At 42.2% G+C, this 23,005-nt stretch overlaps 1 protein-coding gene across 11 annotated transcripts in view; it reads right to left on the minus strand.

The window, feature by feature from the left end:
* The window catches only part of ermard (ER membrane associated RNA degradation), a 57,447-nt gene that overhangs the window by 19,410 nt on the left and 15,032 nt on the right, over positions 1-23,005 (minus strand). For all 11 annotated transcript variants that reach the window (XR_004412908.1, XM_033025924.1, XM_033025921.1 and 8 more), the window contains 6 exons: positions 21,838-21,952; positions 19,432-19,534; positions 16,219-16,248; positions 1,769-1,837; positions 1,108-1,278; positions 937-1,020 (listed from right to left, as the gene is read on the minus strand). Coding sequence is in view for 10 of the 11 variants with exons in the window: in XM_033025924.1 (XP_032881815.1) it covers positions 937-1,020; positions 1,108-1,278; positions 1,769-1,837; positions 16,219-16,248; positions 19,432-19,534; positions 21,838-21,952 (572 nt within the window). In the remaining variant the exon portion in view is untranslated. The remainder of the gene's footprint in view (positions 1-936; positions 1,021-1,107; positions 1,279-1,768; positions 1,838-16,218; positions 16,249-19,431; positions 19,535-21,837; positions 21,953-23,005) is intronic.

Below are 23,005 nucleotides of genomic sequence, written 5' to 3' on the forward strand. Positions count from 1 at the left end.
TAGTCCCATTCACACGCGTTTGGCCCATATCCATCTAAACCTGTCCTATCCATGTACGTGTCCAAATGTCTCTTAAACATTAGGATATTCCCAGCCTTAACTACCTCCTCTGGCAGCTCGTTCCATACACCCACCACCCTTAAGCGGGCCCTGGACCCTGGGATCGAGGGACTTTATCCTTTGCGCTTGTGATGTGCGCAGCGCGCACATTATTTCACATTAAAATTTTGGTAATCCTGTCATGCCACCCCCCCTTTTGAAAAGCTTCGTACGGACCTGTAGAGACAGGCAAAACAACATTGCAACGGTTGTTCAATTAATAAAATTTACTCCCTGCTATTCCTATAAATATATTTTATCATGTGTAAAATGAGAACTGGATCTTTGAAAATGTTTACACAATGTAATATTCTAGAAAATCAATCATTTTCAACAATTATGATAAAACAGATTACAATTCTCTCGGTGCCCCGCTCCCTGCCATGGATGCCCTCCACCGAAAACGGTGTCTGAGACGGGAATTTCTTACGTCCTCCCAACAGGGAGGCGGTACAGGAGCCTCAGGTCTCGTACAAGTAGGATGAGGAACAGCTTCTTCAACAACACTATCACATTGCTGAACTCGGAGTCCCGCCGATAGATTTCTCCAGTCTCTCTCCGTCCACATTGTTTGCTTATTCTGTATTTTTATTTCTATATTGCACTATTACTACGAACAGACGCTAAACTGCATTTCGTTGTACCCATACTTGTATCTGTGCAATGACAATAAAGTTGAATTGAATTGAATTGAATTGCTGTTGCCCGAGAGCAGTGCACCATTATTCTGTTCTGCAAAAGTCAAGCAACATTTAAAGGACGTTCAGATTAGGAATAGGAACAGAAATTCCACTGTAATTTTTGATTTAAGAAATTGGACAGAAACAAACAGAGTACCTGCTGTTTAAGTCTTCCGATAGGATGGAACCGAGAGCAGTATGAACTTGTAGAACTGATGATCACCCTCAAGCATTCATTTTCCTAAATTCAATGAAGCATGCATCAGTTGACATCAAATGTTCACGAACGAAATTACACAAGTAGTGAATGCAAAAATTACCTGATTACCATAGCTATTTCATTTCCATTTTTGCAGCAACGATGTAATAAAACAATGGCCAGTGCTACGATGTGACTAGCCATTTTTTTAGGAAACAACTTCAAATCAAGTTCACCATGACTTAGATGGTCTCGGATCCGGGGACCCTCCTGATGGTTTAAAAGATCCCAAAGAATTTCCTGTAAGGAATCCAAATGCATCAAATCAGTTGGTTTGAATCAAGATTTTCAGGGATGTTAACACAATATTTTCAAAACATTTATTACAATATCTCCAGGTCCCACTGGTCTTTCCTTAAATATTGTCCCCATGGTACTTCAATGTGCTCCTTATCTGACTATTCCTAAATCGCAGGGCTCTGATAATCATATTTTTCTCTACATAAATTGTAAGCCACACGAGTGAAGTTCCTGATGGTACATTTTGTGTTAATTATCTGGGAACATGGGCCAATCTATTACAAGGCATTAAATCTAGATGCACCAGAAGCAGAATGCACATCTGCTTCAGTGCTTCCTTGCTCTGTGGTGCTGAACATTTGCTTTTACCAGGCCAATTCCGCCCTTCACAAATGCATAGGACAATGCACCCATACATTTCAGAGAATCAGTGGTGGTAACCAGTGCTGTACATATTTACCAAATGTGTCACTGTCATCAAGGGACATACCATTATAGGATCTCCAAGAGCTGTTGGAAGCTGGTTTGTATCATCATTCTCAAGGTATTTCGCCAGCATCTGTAAAACGTTGAGTGAATCTCATATTTCATATTTAGTGATGCAAACAAGTCACAGAATAGTTACAACATAGAAGTCATTCAATCCAATTAAACTAGTCTGGTTTCTTTACTCTCCACCATAATGCCCCAGAAATGATTTCCTTTCATATACCTACCAACTCCCTTATGAGTGGTCCGTGAATCTATTTACATTACTACTCTGAACAATGCTTGTCCAACCTTAACCCCTGTGAAGTTTTTTCTTCATGTTACTTTGTCCTCTGCCCTTCATTCTATATCCATTTCTTTTTGATCCTATATCCTTCAGGACTTTAATATCTCTATTGGGTTCCTTTGCGACTTCCCCTGCTCCAAACTGAGCCACCAAAGCTGCCATGGGCTATCCACGTAACTAACTTCCTCCTTCCTGGAATCATTTTAGTAAAACCCTCCTGCACTTTCACCACAGCATTAACATATTTCTGAAAGTACAGAATCAGAAATGGACACAGCATAAAACAGTAAATGGCCTGTATTGCTAAAGGCTTGGAGTTTAATAGGGAGATTTTGTTACAGTTTTACAGAGTGTTTGTGAGGCCACACCTGGAATGCCTCATAGTGTTTTGACCCCTTATCTAAAAATTGATATAGTAGCAATGGAAGCATTCCAATGGAGATTCAGCAATCTAATTATTAGCATGAGGGGACTGCCCCAGCAAGAGACTGAGTCTGAGTGGGTTTGTACTCCTTGGGGTTTACAAAAATGAAGGATGACCTTAAATAAACATACAAGATCCAAAGGAAGTTTGTTGAAAAGTTTTCACTCATTGGAGAGTCACAAACATTGGTACAGAGCTACAAAATAACGGATCAATCATTTAAAATTGAGGTGTGTGGAAATTTCTTCTCCAGGAGGGCAGTGAATCACGGGAATTCTCTGCTCCCAAGGGTGATGAAGACCACATCATTAGATATATTTAAAGTGCAGATGGATAAATACTTGAAAGATTGAGGAACTAATGATTATGGGGAATTTAGTACAAGAGAGAATTTGAGGCCAGCATACATTAGCCATGATCAATCAAATGGAGGGGAAGGTTGGAGCCTGGTGAACTACTAAGGAACTAGACCAAGTGGGGCCAGCCACACCCAAGTCACACCCAAGCTACCATTTGCAGTAATAGTGCCTTTCAACTTCAAGCCGAAGCAACCAAGCCACCATTCGCAGTAATAGTGCCTTTCAACTTCAAGCCAAAGCTCCCATGCCACCATTGGCAGTAAGTGGTGTCTTTCAACTTCAAGCCACACCCAAGCCACCATTTGCTGTAAGTAGTGCCTTTCAACTGCATACCACCATTTGCAGTAAGTAATGCCTTTCAACTTCAAGCCAATGCACCCACGCCCCCCATTTGCAGCAAGTAGTGACTTTCAACTTCAAGCCACACCCAAGCCATCATTTGCAGGAAGTAGTGCCTTTCAACTTCAAGTCAAAGCTCCCAAGCCACCATTTGCAGTAAGTAGTGCCTTTCAACTTCAAGTCAAAGCTCCCAAGCCACCATTTGCAGTAAGTAGTGCCTTTCAACTTCAAGCCAAAGCAACCAATCCACCATTTGCAGCAAGTAGTGCCTTTCAACTTCAAGCCAAAGCAACCAAGCCACCATTTGCAGTAATAGTGCCTTTCAACTTCAAGCCAAAGCTCCCAAGCCACCATTTGCAGTAAGTAGTGCCTTTCAACTTCAAGCCAAAGTAACCAATCCACCATTTGCAGTAAGTAGTGCCTTTCAACTTCATGCCACCATTTGCAGTAAGTGGTGTCTTTCAACTTCAAGCCACACCCAAGCCACCATTTGCAGTAAGTAGTGCCTTTCAACTTCAAGCCAAAGCAACCGAGCCACCATTTGCAGTAAGTAGTGCCTTTCAACTTCAAGCCAAAGCAACCAAGCCACCATTTGCAGTAATAGTGCCTTTCAACTTCAAGCCAAAGCTCTCAAGCCACCATTTGCAGTAAGTAGTGCCTTTCAACTTCATGCCACCATTTGCAGTAAGTGGTGTCTTTCAACTTCAAGCCACACCCAAGCCACCATTTGCAGTAAGTAGTGCCTTTCAACTTCAAGCCAAAGCAACCAAGCCACCATTTGCAGTAAGTAGTGCCTTTCAACTTCAAGCCAAAGCAACCAAGCCACCATTTGCAGTAATAGTGCCTTTCAACTTCAAGCCAAAGCACACCCAAGCCAAGCCAACCGGGGGGGGGGGGGGGGGGGGGGGGGGGGGGGGGGGGGGGGGGGGGGGGGGGGGGGGGGGGGGGGGGGCGCTTTCTGGAGCGCTAGTATGAACCATTTTAGAACCAATAGACATTTTTTTGCAAGCTTTAGAACCAATAGACATTTTTTGCAAGCATTTTAGAACCAATAGACATTTTTTTGCAAGCTTTAGAACCAATAGACACTTTTTGCAAGCTTTAGAACCAATAGTCTTTTTTTTGCAAGCTTTCGAACCAATAGTCATTTTTTGCAAGCTTTAGAACCAATAGACACTTTTTTGCAAACTTTAGAACCAATAGACACTTTTTGCAAGCTTTAGAACCAATAGACATTTTTTTGCATGCTTTAGAACCAATAGACATATTTTTGCCAGCTTTAGAACCTATAGACATATTTTTGCCAGCATTAGAACCTATAGACATATTTTTGCCAGCTTTAGAACCTATAGACATATTTTTGCAAACTTTAGAACCAATAGACATATTTTTGCAAGCTTAGAACCAATAGAGACATTTTTCAAGCAAGCTATTGAACCAATAGACATTTTTAGCAAGCTTTAGAACCAATAGACACTTTTTGTAAGCTTTAGAACCAATAGACATTTTTTTGCAAGCTTTAGAACCAATAGACACTTTTTTTGCAAGCTTTAGAACCAATAGACATTTTTTGCAAGCTTTAGAACCAATAGACACTTTTTGCAAACTTTAGAACCAATAGACACTTTTTGCTAGCTTTAGAACCAATAGACATTTTTTGCAAGCTTTAGAACCAATAGACACTTTTTTGCAAACTTTAGAACCAATAGACACTTTTTGCAAGCTTTAGAACCAATAGACATTTTTTTGCATGCTTTAGAACCAATAGACATATTTTTGCCAGCTTTAGAACCTATAGACATATTTTTGCCAGCATTAGAACCTATAGACATATTTTTGCCAGCTTTAGAACCTATAGACATATTTTTGCAAACTTTAGAACCAATAGACATATTTTTGCAAGCTTAGAACCAATAGAGACATTTTTCAAGCAAGCTATTGAACCAATAGACATTTTTAGCAAGCTTTAGAACCAATAGACACTTTTTGTAAGCTTTAGAACCAATAGACATTTTTTTGCAAGCTTTAGAACCAATAGACACTTTTTTTGCAAGCTTTAGAACCAATAGACATTTTTTGCAAGCTTTAGAACCAATAGACACTTTTTGCAAACTTTAGAACCAATAGACACTTTTTGCTAGCTTTAGAACCAATAGACATTTTTTGCAAGCTATTGAACCAATAGACACTTTTTTTGCAAGCTTTAGAACCTATAGACATTTTTTGCAAGCTTTAGAACCAATAGACACTTTTTGCAAGCTTTAGAACCAATAGACATTTTTTGAAAGCTTTAGAACCAATAGACATTTTTTTGCAAGCTTTAGAACCAATAGACACTTTTTTTGCAAGCTTTAGAACCAATAGACACATTCTGCAAGCATTTTAGAACCACTAAGGGCACTTACATTTGAGTAGACATGTGTTCAGTGTTATTCACAGCTCAGAGAAACGTGACCCTCTGCCTTCCTCCATCTTGAAGAGACCGTGTGGCACACCACTTCCTGGTTTTATAGTCCCTCCCCCCTGCCGCCAGCAGGGGCAGCAGAGAGAATGGGAAATTTTGTAAAAAACATTAATATCTCTGTCATTTTTTAAGCGACGGGAATAATCCTCGGCACACATGCGGCGGAGGGGGGCTCTGAGCAAAAATGGCCAAAAATGACGCCGTAGGTGACGGCGTTCTCTCGGAAATCGCAGCACAGATGGCCAAAACCGGTCAAGAACAGACTTTTAGTAATATAGATAAGTAGGGTGTGCACCGAAGGGCCTGTTTCTGAGCTGTATGATTCTATGGTTTCACAGAATTGAAACCAACATGCTTTTCAAGGGATGAACTGATCATTCGTCCCTTTAGTCTGATGGGAAGCTGCTGAGACAATAGCTGCTGTATTTGCCGAGATTATTTATTACATTTAAAAGTATTTCTTTACACAGTGTTTTCAGACATTTTAACAATGAGATAAGCTACTCTAAAAATCAACGCTTTGTTGATCCTTTTAGCAGAAGATCTTGGAATTCTGCCACACAATTCTGTATGGAGCACATAAGTTAGCTGTTGATCAGACCCAGGAATCTGAGTTCAAGTCTCATTCCAGGATGTCAGTCCAATGAAGCATCGAGAGAACCGACTTCTTCTTAGCCAAATCCTTGCAATCCAGGATGACCTTAGTTGGCTGATGAGTAAATTTGTACCCCATTGACTCAGCCACAAGTAAGGCAGAGGTGAAGGGTGAGTGGAAAAGCTGTTTGGAAGGTACTTCATTCTTACTGCCACTTTAGCTCAATCTCTTCGTGTCCCCCATCAAACAGTTTTGTGGTGCTCAGTGCCTTCCAGTACTTCATCTTCCGGGCAGTCTCTTGTAATGGAACTCAGGTTGCATGCTTGTTTCAATATCAGACATGTAAATAATGTAACCTGCCAATTGGACTTCCTTGACTATAAGCATGCCTTGGTGCTGGGGCTGTTGGCCTGGGGGAGTATGCTAAAATGGGTTCACTTAGCCTGCCAGGCAATTTGCAGGATTTCGGAGAGACTGATAATCCATATCGTAAAAACGTGCAGTAGATAGATCATGTACTATGTTTGACCACTTTGTTATTGGGCAATATTTTTCTCAGACAGCCATAGGTTGTGTGGGCATATAGGAAGCAATGGTGAATTTCACATTAATGCCCACCTTCACTGAAAAGTAACTCAAATTATGGAATTTGATCTCATTGTCTAAGGTCCATTTAATGCTGCATTGTTCGAAGGCTTCGTTTCAGTTGAGATGTGAAGCTGAGGTCAAGTTTGCCTCAGGTGGACATTCGTTACTTTGAGGAGAATGAGGGAATTATCCTTAAAACTCAACCTTATAGTTCGTTTGATGCATAAGCGCTTGAAAAGGCAATTCATTAGCTGCAAAGTGCTTTAAGGTGACTGAGACTATGAAAGATGCCCTGAGTGCAAGTTTTTCTTCTTTAAGGGTTGGCATAAAACTAAAAAAAAATACACACAACTGAAATATAGGTGCAGGATCAGATGAGCAGGTGGAAAACGGAGCATATGAAGTATTTGCAAGGAATGAAGAGGAGGAGCCATCTTAACCAGCAGCCGTCCGTTTAATTCACTTTTTTTTGGACGTTTTAGTGTGTTCTGTGCTTTGTCTGTGGGAGAAATTACTTTTAAATGTTGGGGGTAGGGGGTAATAATATTTCTAGGTCCCTACCTGGTTGGTGAGGCAGCTTTTTCTCCGGGCTGCCCTGTCGACCTGTCCTCGTGGCCTACCAGCGGGCGTGGAGCGCTGTTTCCTGTCGGGGACCGCCCAGCACCTCGGCTTCGGTGGCGGCACAGCGCTGGAGCGCTATTGCGGAGCGGAGCGGGCGATGCCTTGCCTGGGTCGCCGCGCTGGATCGACGCGCTGGAGCTCCGGTGAGCTGTGACCGCCGTGTTCAACACCTCCGGGCTGCGGAGCAGAGCGGGTGGCGCCGACTCTAACATCGGGAGCCTGGGAGCTCCAAACCGGCGCGGCCTTGTCGGCTTCGGTAGCCGCGGTCCCCAGTTACGAAGTGGCCGTTCCAGGTGGCCCAGCCGCTGAAAGGACTCTCCCGACGCCGGGGCAACACCACCCGGCCAGAACAGCCAGGAACATCGGGCCTCCGTAGAGGCAATATCGGTGGCCTCAATAGGCCTGACTTTGGGAGAACTGGAGATGGGGACTGGACATTGTGCCTTCCCCTACAGTGGCAATCATTGTGGGGGGATGATTTTTTTGATTTTTTTTGTGTGTAAGTTAATATGTTAGCCTGTGTCCAAGATGGCTGTCGGAAGGGAGAGTGGACGCTGGCGCGCTTTAGCTGCCGCTGCTCTCTCTTCACATTGTGTTTTTGATTTTTTGTCTTTGGAGCGATTTCTGTCTTTAATTTGTGTATTGGTGATGTCCTTATTATTTATTTTACTCCGACTATATGTTTTTTCTCTCTTGTTAATCTCTGTAAGGTGTCCTTGAGACTTTGAAAGGCGCCCGCAAATTTTTTTTATTATTAATATTATTATTAATAGTGTGATCAAGAATAATGTGAAATAATGATTAAATGCCTTTTGAAAATCCAGATATATATCATCCTCCGATTTCCTGTTTTTCAATTTGTTACAAACTCAAAAACCTAATGGTCAATTCCAATTTTCCTTGCAGTAAACATATTGACTGCCTTAAGCATTTCATGTTTTTAAATGAATTCTGATACTTTACTAACAACTGATGTCAAGAAAGCTGGTGTGTGATACTTCATTTTCTCTCTCCCAATTTTCTTGAATAACAGTACTAATTTACTGTTCTAATTGCTGGGATTGTTGCAGTATCGATGAAGTTTAAGATAATTACTAATGCATCCATTATTTCTACAGCCATCTCTTTTACATCCATAGGGAGATGGCTATCAAGTCCAGGAAGCTGTCTTTTAGTTACCTTAATTTATTTAGTGGCTTCCCCTTTACTATAATAATCATATAAGTTCCTAACATAATCAGTGGGTCTCCTAATACTTCTGGTACAGTTTATTTACATCTACCATGAGGACTGATGCTCATCCATTTCCTCTTTATAATTTCTTCAGCCATTTGATTTGAGGGACCAAGATTTATTTTTCTTTTCAACATTTTTATGCAGGTCTTCAGAACAAGTTTATAATGTAACTAGACTAGGTGGGACCAGTTGGGTCCCACGTTCACACGAGAGGGCTGGTCCCCCAACGCAATATTCCACCTCTCCGCCAATTCTAATATTGGTGGCCGGGGGGGGGGGGGGGGGGGGGGGGGCTTTCTGCAGCGCTAGTATGGGTGTTGTGGGCTGAAAGGACTGGTTTCCAGAGGGATAATATAGACATTGTGGATCAAATGGATTCTTGGGGTGGCAGCTCAGTCACTCACGGCTGGTGGGCTGGCAGTTGACTCACAGCTATTCCTTGATATTCCATTTCAAGCAGGGTCCATGGCCACCAAATTCAAATGCAGTTTCCTACCATTTCAAGCAAGGTACAATGCCACTAAACTGAAGTGCAGTTTCATACCACTTCAAGCAGGGTGCAAGGCCACCAAACTCAAGTGCAGTTTACTACCACTTCAAGCAGGGTGCAGGGCCACTAAACTCAAGTGCAGTTTCCTACCACTTCAAGCAGGGTGCAAGGCCACCATAAAACCACACAACACACCACATAAACACCACCCCACAGTTCAGTGACATTCAGTGTGTTCAGTGTGTTCAGTTGATTCACAGCTCAGAGTCGTGACGTCTCCCTCCCCCATCTTGCAGAGACTGAGCCCCTGGTTTTATAATCCCTCCCCCTCCCACCGGAAGGGGCGAGGCCTTCATGGCGTGATTGACAGGAGACAGATTCTCAACATTTTTTAAACACTAATAACACTTTTATTTTTAATTGATGGGAAGAATCCTCTGCACCTGATGCGCGGAGGGGGACTGAGTAAGATGGCCAAAAATCACAGCCGTAAGTGGTAGCGTTTTATCTAAAATCAATATACAGTGCAAACAGAAAGTTGTCAAGTTTAGACTTTTAATCATTTGCCATTTCGAGCCAACCACCACCAACAACCATTTGCAGTGCTTTATTTAGTGCATTATCCAGGGGTCACCGTCGAGTATGGATGCCCAGCCTGCAGCTGTCCATACTTTCACGCTTAAAATTTTTTTTTAGTGTGTTAAAAGTTAGTTTGGAGGTCTAATCTTTTTTATGTCGGAGGTGAGGGGGAAGGGGAAAACTATTTTTCTCAGTCCCTACTTGGTCGGAGAAGCGACTTTTCTCCGGGCCGTATCTTCACCCCTTCCTGGCGGCCTACCACCGGAACAGGAGCAGCGTTTCCTGCTGAGACCGGCCAAAAATTCGGCTTCACCGGCGGCGCAGCGCTGGGGCGCCATCTCAAAGTGGGCGATGCCTTGCCCAGGTCGCCGTGCAGTGTGCTGAGACCGCCGACTCCCAACATCGCGGAGCTGTCGTTGCAGAGCTTCCACCCGAGGCGGCGCTGACTTTTAAACACCGCGGAGCCTGGGATCTCTCGCCGACCAGCGCGGCCTGTGGACTTCGGGAGCCGCGGTCTCTGACAGTATGCAGCCGTTCCAGACACTCCAAGCCGCTGAAGAGTGTTCTCCCAACGCCGAACCCCATCATCCGGCGAAAGGGCCTGAACATCAGGTCGCCGTTGCGGCGACTGCGGAGGCCTCAATTATGGGCCCGACTATGGGTGAACACAGGAAGAGGACTGGACTTTGTACCTTCGCTCACAGTGGGAACCATTGTGGGGGGATGTTTTTATGATTTATGTTCAATTCTTTTTTAATGTGGCTGTCTTACTTTTATTGGTGTGCTGCAAATGGCAAAATTCTGAATTTCCCTGAGGGGATTGTCTGTCTGTCTGTCTATCTATTTCGAACCAACCACCACTAACAACCATTTGCAGTGCTTTATTTCAAACCAACCACCATTTGTAGTGCTTTATTTCAAACCAACCACCAATTGCAGTGCTTTATTTCAAACCAACCACCACCAACCATTTGCAGTGCTTTATTTCAAACCAACCACCACCAACAACCATTTGCAGTGCTTTATTTCAAACCCACCACAATTTGCAGTGCTTTATTTCAAACCAACCACAATTTGCAGTGCTCTATTTCAAACTAACCACCATGTGTTCAAGATCAGACTTTTAGTAATATAGATATGGATAGATGATCATAACTTCTTTGCTCTTGTATTCTATGTCATCCATATCGCGTGTGCGCGTGTGTGTGTGTGTGTGTGTGTGTGTGTTCACATCTTCATGAAAAATCTACGTGGTAACGGTAACATTTTAACATATTCTGGTAGAGATTTTTCCTGTGGAGTCCAAAGTCTACTTATCTGAAAAATTCTTGCTTTATTACTCAAGGTATTAATGAAAATTTTCAAAGATCTGACAAAACTTTGGATTTAAAATGGTTTTTCCACAAAATAATTTCTCAGAGCTTCCAACACACTTTGATACAAAGTTGAAGACAGGATCTCTGGCTGGAGCACTCTGAACTGTTCAGCTCAATGGCATCTCACAGCAAGTTCACATTTGCAACAATGTTGCCATCATAGCTCCTGGCAGGACAGGAGGGGGAGGGTCAATTGGTATTGCAATTGGGAAGATGCTATTGGGATTTTTTTTTCAACTCGAGCTGGGGAGGCTCACAAGCTATGATCTTTGCTGAGTGCTCGAATCTTACCTTCAGCAACGGGTTGAGTTGGAGGACCACGCCTTTCGTGGGCACTACGGGTAGAGGACGGGTGCGTTGGGGAGCAGACCCAACTGGTCTGCACTTGGTTAAGTAACTATTAATAGTCTGATCTTGGATATGTATTTATTTGTGAGTGTGATGTTTGTGTGTGATTCACATCTTCTCGAAAAAACGACATGCTAACGGTGAAATGTTTACATATTCCGTGTATATACATGTTTACATATTTATGCCGTGAAGTCAAAAATTGATTTATCTGAAAAAATCATGCATTATTTCTCGTTATTAATCAAAATGTTCAAATATCTGAAAGAACTTTGAAAATAAAACCGGCTGCCTTTGGCTGATGATGTGATGACATCACAATGGGTCTGCGTGCTGTGTTCACGTGCTGCGAGTGACGCTGCCGCTCGCACCCCTCCTCCCCCCCTCCTTGCCTCTTCCCCCACCTCTTCTCCCCCCTCCTCCTCTCTCCACTCTCACCCCTCTTCTCTCCCCCCTCCTTCCCCCTCTATCCCCTTCCTGTGCTCCATCCCTCCCTCTGCCCTTCTCCCCCCCCCCCACTCTCCCCCTTCCCTCACCCCCACCTCCCCCCCCATCCAGCTCTCTATCTCTGCCCCTCTCTCTCTCTGTCTCTGCCCTCACTCTCTACTCCCCTCCCCTCCCTCTCTAGACACGCCTGTGAATTGGTGCTATGCGTCAGTGATTAGGGAGCGGAGGGGTAAAAGGAGATAATTAATAATATTAGTATAATATCAAGTGGGGTGGTTAGTGTGTGTGTGTGTGTGTGTGTGTGTGTGTGTGTGTGTGTGTGTGTGTGTGGGGGGGGGGGGGTAGTTAGTGTGTGTGCGTGTGTGTGTGCGTGTGCGTGTGCGTGTGCGTGTGTGTGTGTGTGACAAAAATCGCCATCTGAAAATTTAATGCATTATTTCTCGAGTTATTAATCAAAATGAAGACTTTCACAACTCAAAAACAGCGCAAGCTACTGCACCAGCCACTCTATGTGACAAGCCTACTGCAAGCTTTAAACCTCCCAGTCCACCTGGCCATTATTAAGTGCAATGCCTATACGAGTGGCTGCTTGCAAAATCTGCACATTGGTCCCCACAGAACCAAAGATTCTAATAGACAGAATGGCTCTGCCAGACAGGAGACTGTAAAGTTAATACAGGGGGATGCCTATGCTGCGCAACGCCATTTTTGGAAACAAGATGGCTGCGCCATTGACCCTTTGATGGGCCTCTGGCTCACCCCTCTCGGGCACATTTGTGTACCTGATGCTTTTCTGCCTTTCCTTTTACACCAGAAAGCTGAGGAAACCATTGATTCGGTAGAGTTAGATAGAGCTCTTAGTGCTTGCGGAATCAATGGGTATGGGAAGAAGGCAGGAATGGGGTACTGATTGTGGATGATCAGCCATGATCACATTGAATTGCGGTGCTGGCTTGAAGGGCCGAATGGCCTACTCCTGCACATATTCCCTTACGCATGATGGAAAGGAGGGAAGGGAATGTAGAATGTAGCTTACACTTTGAAGCTTTTATGAAATGTCCCGTGTCTAAGAGTGGGGGAGTAACAACACTGGAGAGAGAGGGTCGATTGGGATACAAGGGATATGTAAATGTGTGTTTTGGGTCGAGACTTCTTCAGTTTGTGGTGTATTTATGAACAACATATGAACGTATTTGAGTGTATCAAAGTTTTATGAGTTGGTATGATTTCCTTGAGGTGAGAGTGAGAAGACAGTTACTTGTTTGTGGAACCGGTTCTGGGTGAATGTTGAATTAATTCTATAATTGAGATGAATTAGGATACCATTGAATGAGCTTGATCTTTAACGTGATAAATCTTTGTAGAGTCTTATGTGTTTTAAGAGGTAGTGTATCTAAGAACTTGCAGTTATGTAGGGATGGAGCCACACACAGTTATTTGCTTTACCTTTGTTCTATGCAAATGTGTTAGCAATCTATGAAAATTAACTGTTTGTTCTTTGTTCTCCTGTTCCCAGTGTTGCGCTCTGTCTGTCTCTCGTTAGTAGCATCCTCTCAAAGCCTGTCGGGATACTTGACATCCAGCCCAGGCTATAGTGGAGAGATGCAAATATGCAGGTTGTCTTACCTTTTGAATTGAGTTCAAATAGATACCTGAATTCCACGCTGGCCACGTGGAATCCCAGAAAAAAACTGTTAATCTGAAATTGTGAATTTGGGGAGATAGATTGGAACAATTGGGAATAATTTTTAAATTGTTTTTTTCCTTAATAATGATTTTAAAGGGTCAGCCTTGTAAGTAGTTAGAGTGATCTCACATCCCCACCACCCGTAGAGATCTGGATTAGTGGAGGGAATGAATAGGAAATTAAAGAGTTTAAGTATAGCCTTGACCGAGACTGGACAGGAATGGGTTACGGTATTCCCAGCCATTCTGATGGTTCAGAACAACTTCAGCTCAAGAGACAGGGTTAACGCCTTTTGAACTGATAACAGGACAAGCTATGAACCTACCAGAAGATGGCCCTCATTGAAATGAGGATGACCCCACGCTATGTACCCCCTGGGGAGCGACTAGAGAGTGGAAGTTAGCTTCTACTAATTATACTCACAGGAATTAACCCGAACCCTGTCAGTTTTGCATACACAGGTATTAGAGACTACCAGCTGACCATAACGGCAAATCCATACAACTAGGAGAACGGTGAAAGGGGCCCTTCCAAGTACTACTGACCACACCTACGGTAGTGAAGGTCGAAGATTATCCTCGTTGGATACACCTAACCGATTGTAAAAGGATTAGTAATCAGAGAAAGAACAATGAAATTAATTACTTTTCTCGGTGTTCTGGGAATGGCCCAGAAGGCAGAAAAATAATTACCTTTTTGTCCATGAGTTGTGAGTTTGCTCGCAGGGGTAATGGCAGCACTGTTGGGTGTGCACTTATGTTCCCCACAACAGCAGGGGAGGCGTACCACTAGTGCCAATCCCCCTAAACCTAACTGAAAGGGTGGCCCTACTCTGTTTTTGCAACATCACTGCATCTCACAGGTGTCAAGTTTTCTAGGGATTTACTCAATATTGCTTCCGCCATGGAATCACTGGCAAATGCAACTATCGAAGCCCTAGCAAAAGCCCTCAGTCGGGTCGAGTGATTTCCAGCCAGCATGGGAAAGTTTAAAGTCCGGGGCTCCTGCAGCTGCAGGAGATCGCAAAATTGCGAGAGCCTTGAGGTGCTCAAGCAGCTTGTCCGAAACGGCACCGAGTTCTGCCGTTTTTCTGATCCAGGTAAGTTGTTGGAAGTTGAAGGATTCATAAGGTTAGCAGAAACATGCATGGATATGGTAAGGGATATGGGAACTGGTGGCCTGACAGTTGGGTCGGTGGACTTTGGGATACATTATGGCTCTACCTTTCTGTTTATCACTGCTCTAATTTGTATTATTAAATGCATGCGACCATTGTGTAACTATCGAGGAAAATGAATATTATCATAGATAAACAAAAATGCTGGAGAAACTCAGCGGGTGAGGCAGCATCAATGGAGTGAAGGCATAGGTGACGTTTCGGAAGGGTCTCAACCTGAAACGTCACCTATTCCTTTTCTCCATAGATGTTGCCTCACCCGCTGAGTTTCTCCAGCATTTTTGTCTACCTTCAATTTTCGCAGCATCTGCAGTTCGTTCTTAAAGTTCGTTCTTTATCATAACATATTATCATGTTATGATAAAAAAGGAGGGAATGAGTTAATACAGTCAAATCTAATATAGTTCACAAAATGGAGTAGATGTTGTTTTAATACAAATATTAAAATGGAAGCTGCAGTAAAACGTGTGTTTGTCCAAGGCTAAAAGAAGGACTCGCTGCCAAGTTTGTAGAGAACCGCATGAAATTGTAGAAGTAATAACTCTTTATTGGATAAGCCTGATTTGGGCATAGGTTTTCAAACCTTTTTTAGTACCTTAATAGTAACCTTAATTAGTACCTTTAGTACCTCAATGGAGCTTTTCAGTCATGCCACATATGGACATGGTAGGAATGTTTATAGATAAGATTGTTTGACGATGATGCCTGTCCTTTGTTTGGTGAGTGGACGCACGGGGTGCAAAAGAGTATAGTTGTATACTATTGGCACAAGTCCCCGCCACTCCCATCTGATGATCGATTAAAGCAGGGGTCGGAAACTATGGCAACCCGAAATCATCTGTCCCGCAGGCGGATTTTTTTCCCCATAATCATCCGGCCCACCGAGCGCTGAGCTCTTGCTGTACTGCATCCTGCGCAAAGCCGCCAGCACAGCCGCGCACCTTCTGTGAACACGTTTAAGAAAGAACTGCAGATGCTGGAAAAATCAAAAGTAGACAAAAATGCTGGGGAAGTTCAGCGGGTGAGACATGCAAGGATTGCATGAGGCTGCCTCACCTGCTGAGTTCCCCCAGCATTTTTGTCCAAAGATCATTGAGCGGAGCTCTATGATCTTTGTTTTTTGTCTACCTTCTGTCATCCGCCTGCCTGCCATCCGGGGCGGGATGGGGGCGGAATCCATGTGTACACGAGATAGATGTGGCCCGCCATCCGCCCACTGACATGCGTCCTGGCCCTGATGCAGAACAAGGTTGCCGACCTCTGGATTAAAGCTTGACTTGGTTTACCTTTACCTGGTTGTGTTGTTGTCTATTTTTAGAAGCAAAATTTTACAGCTACTCCAATTCTTAGTAGATAATTGGTTCATGCATGCCCATATAGGTACAGTGAGAAGGCAGTAGTTGCAGTTTCTAAATGAGAACAAAGTCAAACTTACCTCATCAAATGTGGTGTAAAGCATTGTGGACTGTAACAAAGGAAATCAAATTTGAAATATTTAAAGCTTCAGCAATTTTCTTGCAATAATTGCATCACACAGCAATCAAAACAGATGTTCTACATACAAAAGGAACTGGTATGGAGATTCACAAACCAATCATAATTTGAAACAGAAAAAAGTATTATTACTCATAAGTTTAGATAACTAGTTCTGGTGAACTTGAAACATTAACTAATTTTCTCCCTACCTAGATGCTGCCTGTCGTATGCAGAATGTTTTGATTACACCTCATATTTCCAATGTATACCGTGTGGTCCTCCATTCCATCTACATCCATGTGGGAATTAATTGCGTTACAGGCTGACTTTGCTATTTGTTCTTATATTTTTTGTCCACCATTTGTTCTTATATTTTTCTGGCTTGGCCTCTGTCTGTGAAAAGCTACAGGCTGTGGGTTGGTGCCAGCTGGTCTGAACCCTAGATTGATATGCAGGATGGGGAAAGATCCAGATGTTCTCTCTATTGTTAAAATGTATGAGGACTTTGCAGAAGATCTCAAAGGTGTTGCAGATGCATGATCAGGATTGGCCCGCTTCAAAGGGATTGTAAATACTGTTAATAATGTTGCAAGGTGTTTGTGTTACTGTTTGATGATTGGCTGAAGTGTGAAGCCTTGTTTAAATTGTTTATACTCCCTGGGCAAATGTTGCATTACTTGATTGATTGATTTCCTTCCAGAAGCTTTTGTAGAAACATTGTAATGGGTGCTTTGTAATTGGGTTAGGGAACTGTCAATAACACTTTAATGTATCTGTGATTGGTTTGTAGGGGCTACCACCCCCATGTAGTTCTGCCCCGCAGTGTTCGATGACCTATAAAAGGATCATTGTCGATCTTCTGGAGGAGCGCTTTGGACTGCGTAACCTTTTGGAGGTATCTGCTTGCACAGGGCTGAAGGGCTTGGACAAGCAGAAACACGGATAGATCCCGTGGTGGTTAGGTATTGTATAGGGAGTTCGTTATTGTTTCATAAAATAAAGTTTAGTGGTCCGGTGCTTGACTCGGTGTTTTACTGAACTAGACTAAGAGGGGTTAGCTCTAGGAGCATAATTACAACTCAAAGGAGGCAAACAAGCTTGTAGCAACTTTGTTTAAAGTCACAGTAGGAGATCGCAAAATTGGTAGTGGTGAGCCAAGTTCTGTATCCAGGATTGTCAAGCAAGGGTCCGAAGAGGACAGGTAGGTGCGGCCGTTAAATGAAAACTACTCCAAGAGATAAGGGCATGTTGATTCAGGAAAGTAAGAAGGATCCATGAAAGACAAGTAATGCCCTGAAGAAAGATTTTTAAGCAGTGGGTATATCAATTAGCTGATGCAACAACCTCAGTGAAGCCGGCCGTATAGCCAGAAGACCTGTGAAAAAAATCAACTTCTAACTGCTGCAAAGAAGTAACGATACTAGTGAGCCTTAAAATATAAAGATTGGACATCAGGACTGGAGAAAGGTGTTAGTCAGTGATGAAAGCCATTTCCTGGTTCAGGGCCAACAAGTTTGGAGATCAATTGGATAGCCAATGAAAAAATGCCACATCAACCAACTCATCAGACACCTGGAAATATGTGCTGAGCTTGTTTCAGCTACTACAGTATTGCTCCACAGCATCCTATTGTCAGAATGATGAGATTGACAAATTGCAGAAAAGAATGGTCCCAGAGATGGCGAAGACTTTTCCAAAAGGATGGGGGATGTTACAGCTAGGCCTTGCACTCTGCCACACATCAAAGGTGACCTATTTTGTTCCAGCAGTAGGGGATTGGTGTCTTGGACTGCTCTGGTAACCCAGCTGACCCGAATCCAATCGAGAATTTGTGGTCAATTATCAAGGAGAGAAAAAGACTGTACCATGAGGCAGAAGTTCCTCGAGGCCATAATTTAGTTGTGGTATCAAGATGAAAAAAATACTTGGAAACTGTGCACTCCAAATCGTGTCAAAGACGATTAAAAACATATAATGTGTTTAAGACATAATGATACTCTGATACTGAATATAAGGTAGCCCTGCTTCATATATATTGACTTATTATATCAGAGTGCATGTTTGTATCAATTAATTTGCACAAGGGTGCACCTCCCTGCTTCGGAAGTCTCCATCAGTGGAATGTCACCCTGTATCTACTAGAACCATAGTACAATGCTAAATAGGTTCTGGATAAGATTTATAGGCTCCAGAAATTTGTAACTTTTTCTTTCATGCCCATATGGAGCTTGGTTCGAGCAAAAGTCCACCGTATGTATCACCATGAGGATTTTTAGTCCTCTTCACCTGTCTGCATGCTTGACTTAAACTGTCAACATTCAAGCAATCACTGATTTACACCTTAATTTACTTGGTCACACACAGAAAAAAGTTTTTAAAAATGGCAAACCAAACAGTCAATTCCAATGGTCAGTACAATAAAATGATGGTTATGAGAGTTAGAAAGTTATGGTCTATCGAACCGATGTCTGGGTTTCGCACATTTTAAATTTAGCAGATTGTCTTGTGCCACTGTGTCACATACAACTTGATACAGCGAGACTGTATCACATACAGTTTGAAAACTTCATTTCAAGGCACACATATTGATAACATTTTACAGGAATAAAGTTTAAAAGCTGCATGTTATCCCAAATTAGAAATATATCACCATTCCATCATTGAGAAACAAGGAACTGCAGATGCTGGTTTACAAAAAAAACACAAAGTGCTGGAGTAACTCAGCGAATCAGGTAGCACCTCTAGGACACATGAATAGGTGAAGTTTTGGGTTGGGGCCCTTCTTCAGACCTGAAGGGTCTCGACCAGAGACGTCACATATTTATGTTCCCAGAGATGCTGCCTGACCCACTGAGTTAAGGGAGTATTCAGTACAGCACATTCCATTTGCAATTGGATTAGACAATTTGAAGGTATGGCACTGCAAATAATTTACAATTTCTGCAATGCAACCCCAATGATTATTTAACTTCCCTCATCTGCACCAACATGCAAGTCCAGGATTCTTGAGCCAATAAAGTTCATGTATTCATATAATACCTGGTAACAATCTCAGAACACCCCCCAAGTACACTGCAACCAATAGATTACTCTTTAATTAGCCTTCATTGTTGTGTAGATAGTCTGATTTTTAATAGATTTGTCCTTTAGTTCCAGAAACAAATGCATTTACCTCTGCAGTTAGAATCCTACTGGGACAGTTATTAACTATTGTGAACAATTTCCGGAGTCCGGTCTCCAGCTGAGGTAGAAGTAGTATTACACAGTCCGCATACCTGTGGAAACAAGACTCAAGTCACGATGGACTGAAGATGAAATTATGCCCGAGCAGCAATTAAAGCCTCTAGCACTATTTGCGATCATGTAATACATACCAAAAGTTGCCAAATATTGCAATTCCTTTGCTATTTCTGCGTTTGCTAAATCTCAATTCCAATATTTGTCTAAAAATGTATTACTTGCATTTTCACTCTTAAAATTTAGATTGGAAGAACAGCTGCATAAAACTCTGCAAAGGAAATGCACATGAACGTCTTGTTGGATAATTCTCTGTTGCGATGCAATAGGCAGGAACATAAGAGTTCTGGGCAATATGTTTGCTCATATCATGGCCAGTGCACCTTTCTTGAGTTCTCTGACAGGTTCTGTGACACGATTCTCTCTGGCAAGCCAGCAAATGGACCGAATAACTTCCAACAACAGAAACTAGAAATAGTAATCAAATCAGGAAGAGAGTCTTAAAGATTACAGGTCTAGGATCGCTGAGGCTGCTGGGCCTGCTGAACATTTCTAGAATTTTCTGTTTTATTTTATATTATGTTTTGCTTGTCAATTCCCGAATGGCATGCTAAGTTATTTCACAAAACATCTCAGTATACCACGTCGCTGTGGATCGGTTGCCATATTTCAAAGACTGGATAAGGACATTAGACAGCAATAAATCAAATGAGGACTTCTTTAAAATCATAATCCAGAAACAATGTTCATGTTTCCTTCTAAATGGCTTGGAACATTGCCTTCTTAATTTACAGGTCAAATTTGGGAAACAGACAAATGGTAGATACAATGTAATTTTTTTCATTTTTCACAATTTAATATTATTTCAAATGCCCATTGTTTTAGGTGCTGATCTTGGGATCTTATTATGGCCTTGCCAACAATCTGTACTTCTTGGTTGGAATACAACATTGGCAACACTGCTTTAAATATTGAGTTTTATGTGTGTTTTATTGGGCAAGTTTGTTTGAAGCAAGTCATACATTTCATTATCAAATCTCATTGGCTCGAGAGAGAACACACAACAATGCAGCCTAGGAACAGGCCCATTGGCCCATGACGTTGGTGCCAACATGATACCAATTTAAACTGCATTTGCCTGCACGTGGAATATATATCCCTTAATTCCATTCCTGTTCACATCTGTCTAAATACCGCTTAAACATTGTCATCTTTCACCACTTCCTCTTTTAGTGGATTTCAGGCACCTACCACTCACTGTATAAATAAACATCTTGCCTTGGAAACTTTTAAACTGTCCCCCTCTAATCTTAAAGGTATGCCCTCTAGTATTTGATATTTATATTCTCAGAAAAAGACCAAGCATCCACCCTGTTTATGGCTCATATTTTGTTTACTTCATTTAGGATACTCACTCAGCCTCTGACTCGCCAGAGAAAACAATCCAAGTCTGTCCAATCCTTAATTTTAACTAATATTCTCCAATCCATTCAACATTCTGGTGAAGCTCTTTTGCACCCTCGCCAAGGCACCCACATCTTTCTTGTAATGCGACAACCACACTGCACGCAATACTCCAAATGTTGTCCGACTAAAGTTTTATAAAACAGCAATGTGACTTCCTGAATTTTCCACACTGACTGATGAAGGCTAGCATGCCTCCTTTACCACCCATCTACTAACAAGGAGCTATGGATTTACACCTCAAGATCCCTTTGTACATCTACGCACCCATGGGTCTTGCCATTTACTGAACACTTACATCCGAGTTCCCAAAGTGCCACATCTTATACTTGCTTGGATAAAGCTCCATCTGCCATCTCTGCTCACATTTACAACTGGTGTATAGCCGTCTTTACTATCCGTAACTCCACCAATTTTTGTGTTGTCTGAAAACGTGCTAACCAGCACACCTACTTCTTTGTCCGAATCGTACATTGCAACCATTAAATTTTATAGCAGTTAAATTTTATACCGTTACTCGTACGAGTAATGGTAGGTACTCGGGAAATCCGGTAAACTCGTGATGTTTTTTCAACACTGTGAAAAATGTCCACAAATAAAAAATACTCGCGATGAAAAAAAATGATACTTTTTACTCGTACGAGCCACTACGAGACATCCACAAACTCCTACGGACCCGCTACGGACATTCTCCGAGTTCGAATCAGGGGAAAACTCGGGAGAACTCTTGAATTACCTCGTACAGTGGGACAGGCCTTTAAGACGACTTCTCCCCCACAAAGCCATGCTGACTATCGCTAATGCTTTTCCAGATGTGAACAGATACTATCAATAAAGGATACACGTCTTGCATAAACGTATGAAGTATCAATCCTACCGTTGATTTCTGTAAGCTGCAACTGCCTCTCTCCAGTAAGGCAGCATGATTTCCACAACAAAATCAGATTTACCAATAAAATCTTCTGCCAAAGCAATAGCTTCTTCATTAATATCTATATGAGGAAATGGACAAGAGCATCTTATGCTTTAGTATTCCTGGGATCTTAGTGTATTATATGTATTTCACATACCCTTTTACTACTTGCCAACTTTTCCATTATCCTGCTATGATGCTTAACATAAAATGTTTCCTCCACTTGCAACAAAAGATTAGTAACATTTGGTTACCATCATTGTGGTGTTTTGAGAAAAAAAACTGATAAGAGGATTAATGAAAATTAGTACATTTGATAAATAATAATCATGTTCTCAGAACGGTGGAGTAAGCTGGAAGGATCCAATGGCCTACTCCCGCTCTTAATTCATAGGTTCTTAATTACAGGTCCTTGAAGAAGTGAGTGGCCAATGGAGAAGAACATATGTCTCCCGGTTTCCAAGGCAAGTGAAATTAAAATTCTAATAATCTGCTATTCAATAGTTAGTTCGGAAATCTATTTGGTTCTACATCTCGGTTTTCACATGCTGATTCCCATGCTCCCTTAAAATTCACAGGGGCCCCATTTCCACACACTTCCTTGAAATTTACCAGATTAAATGAAAATTATACTACTGTGTAACATTTAAAGAAAAGTAGATTCAATGAGCATTAACATCAGAAATCAATTTGCCATTGTGTTTAGATGCATATTTATAATGAGACCCACAATCAGTGTGCCAGCCTTGCCTACTTCTTGCTCTTTATAGAAATAGACCATTGAGTGTCCTCTTTATCCTGTCTGCATTCAGCAAAAAAAACATTAATTCAACATGCTCAGGATTTTGATGATGCTGAACTGGCAGCTTTTGAAATACATTGGATGTTATTTGAATTTACTTTTGTCCAGAGATATAGCACGGAAACAGGCCCGTTTTGTCCAGAGATATAGCACGGAAACAGGCCCGTCAGCCCACAAAGTCCGTACAGACCAGCGATCCCCGCACATTAACACGATCCTACACACACTAGGGACAATTTTAAAAATGTATATATTTATACCAAGCCAATTAACCAACAAACCTGTACATCTTTGGAGTGTGGGAGGAAACTGAAGATCTCGGAGGAAACC

Source organism: Amblyraja radiata, chromosome 8 (assembly GCF_010909765.2).
Source record: "Amblyraja radiata isolate CabotCenter1 chromosome 8, sAmbRad1.1.pri, whole genome shotgun sequence".
NCBI lineage: Eukaryota > Metazoa > Chordata > Chondrichthyes > Rajiformes > Rajidae > Amblyraja > Amblyraja radiata.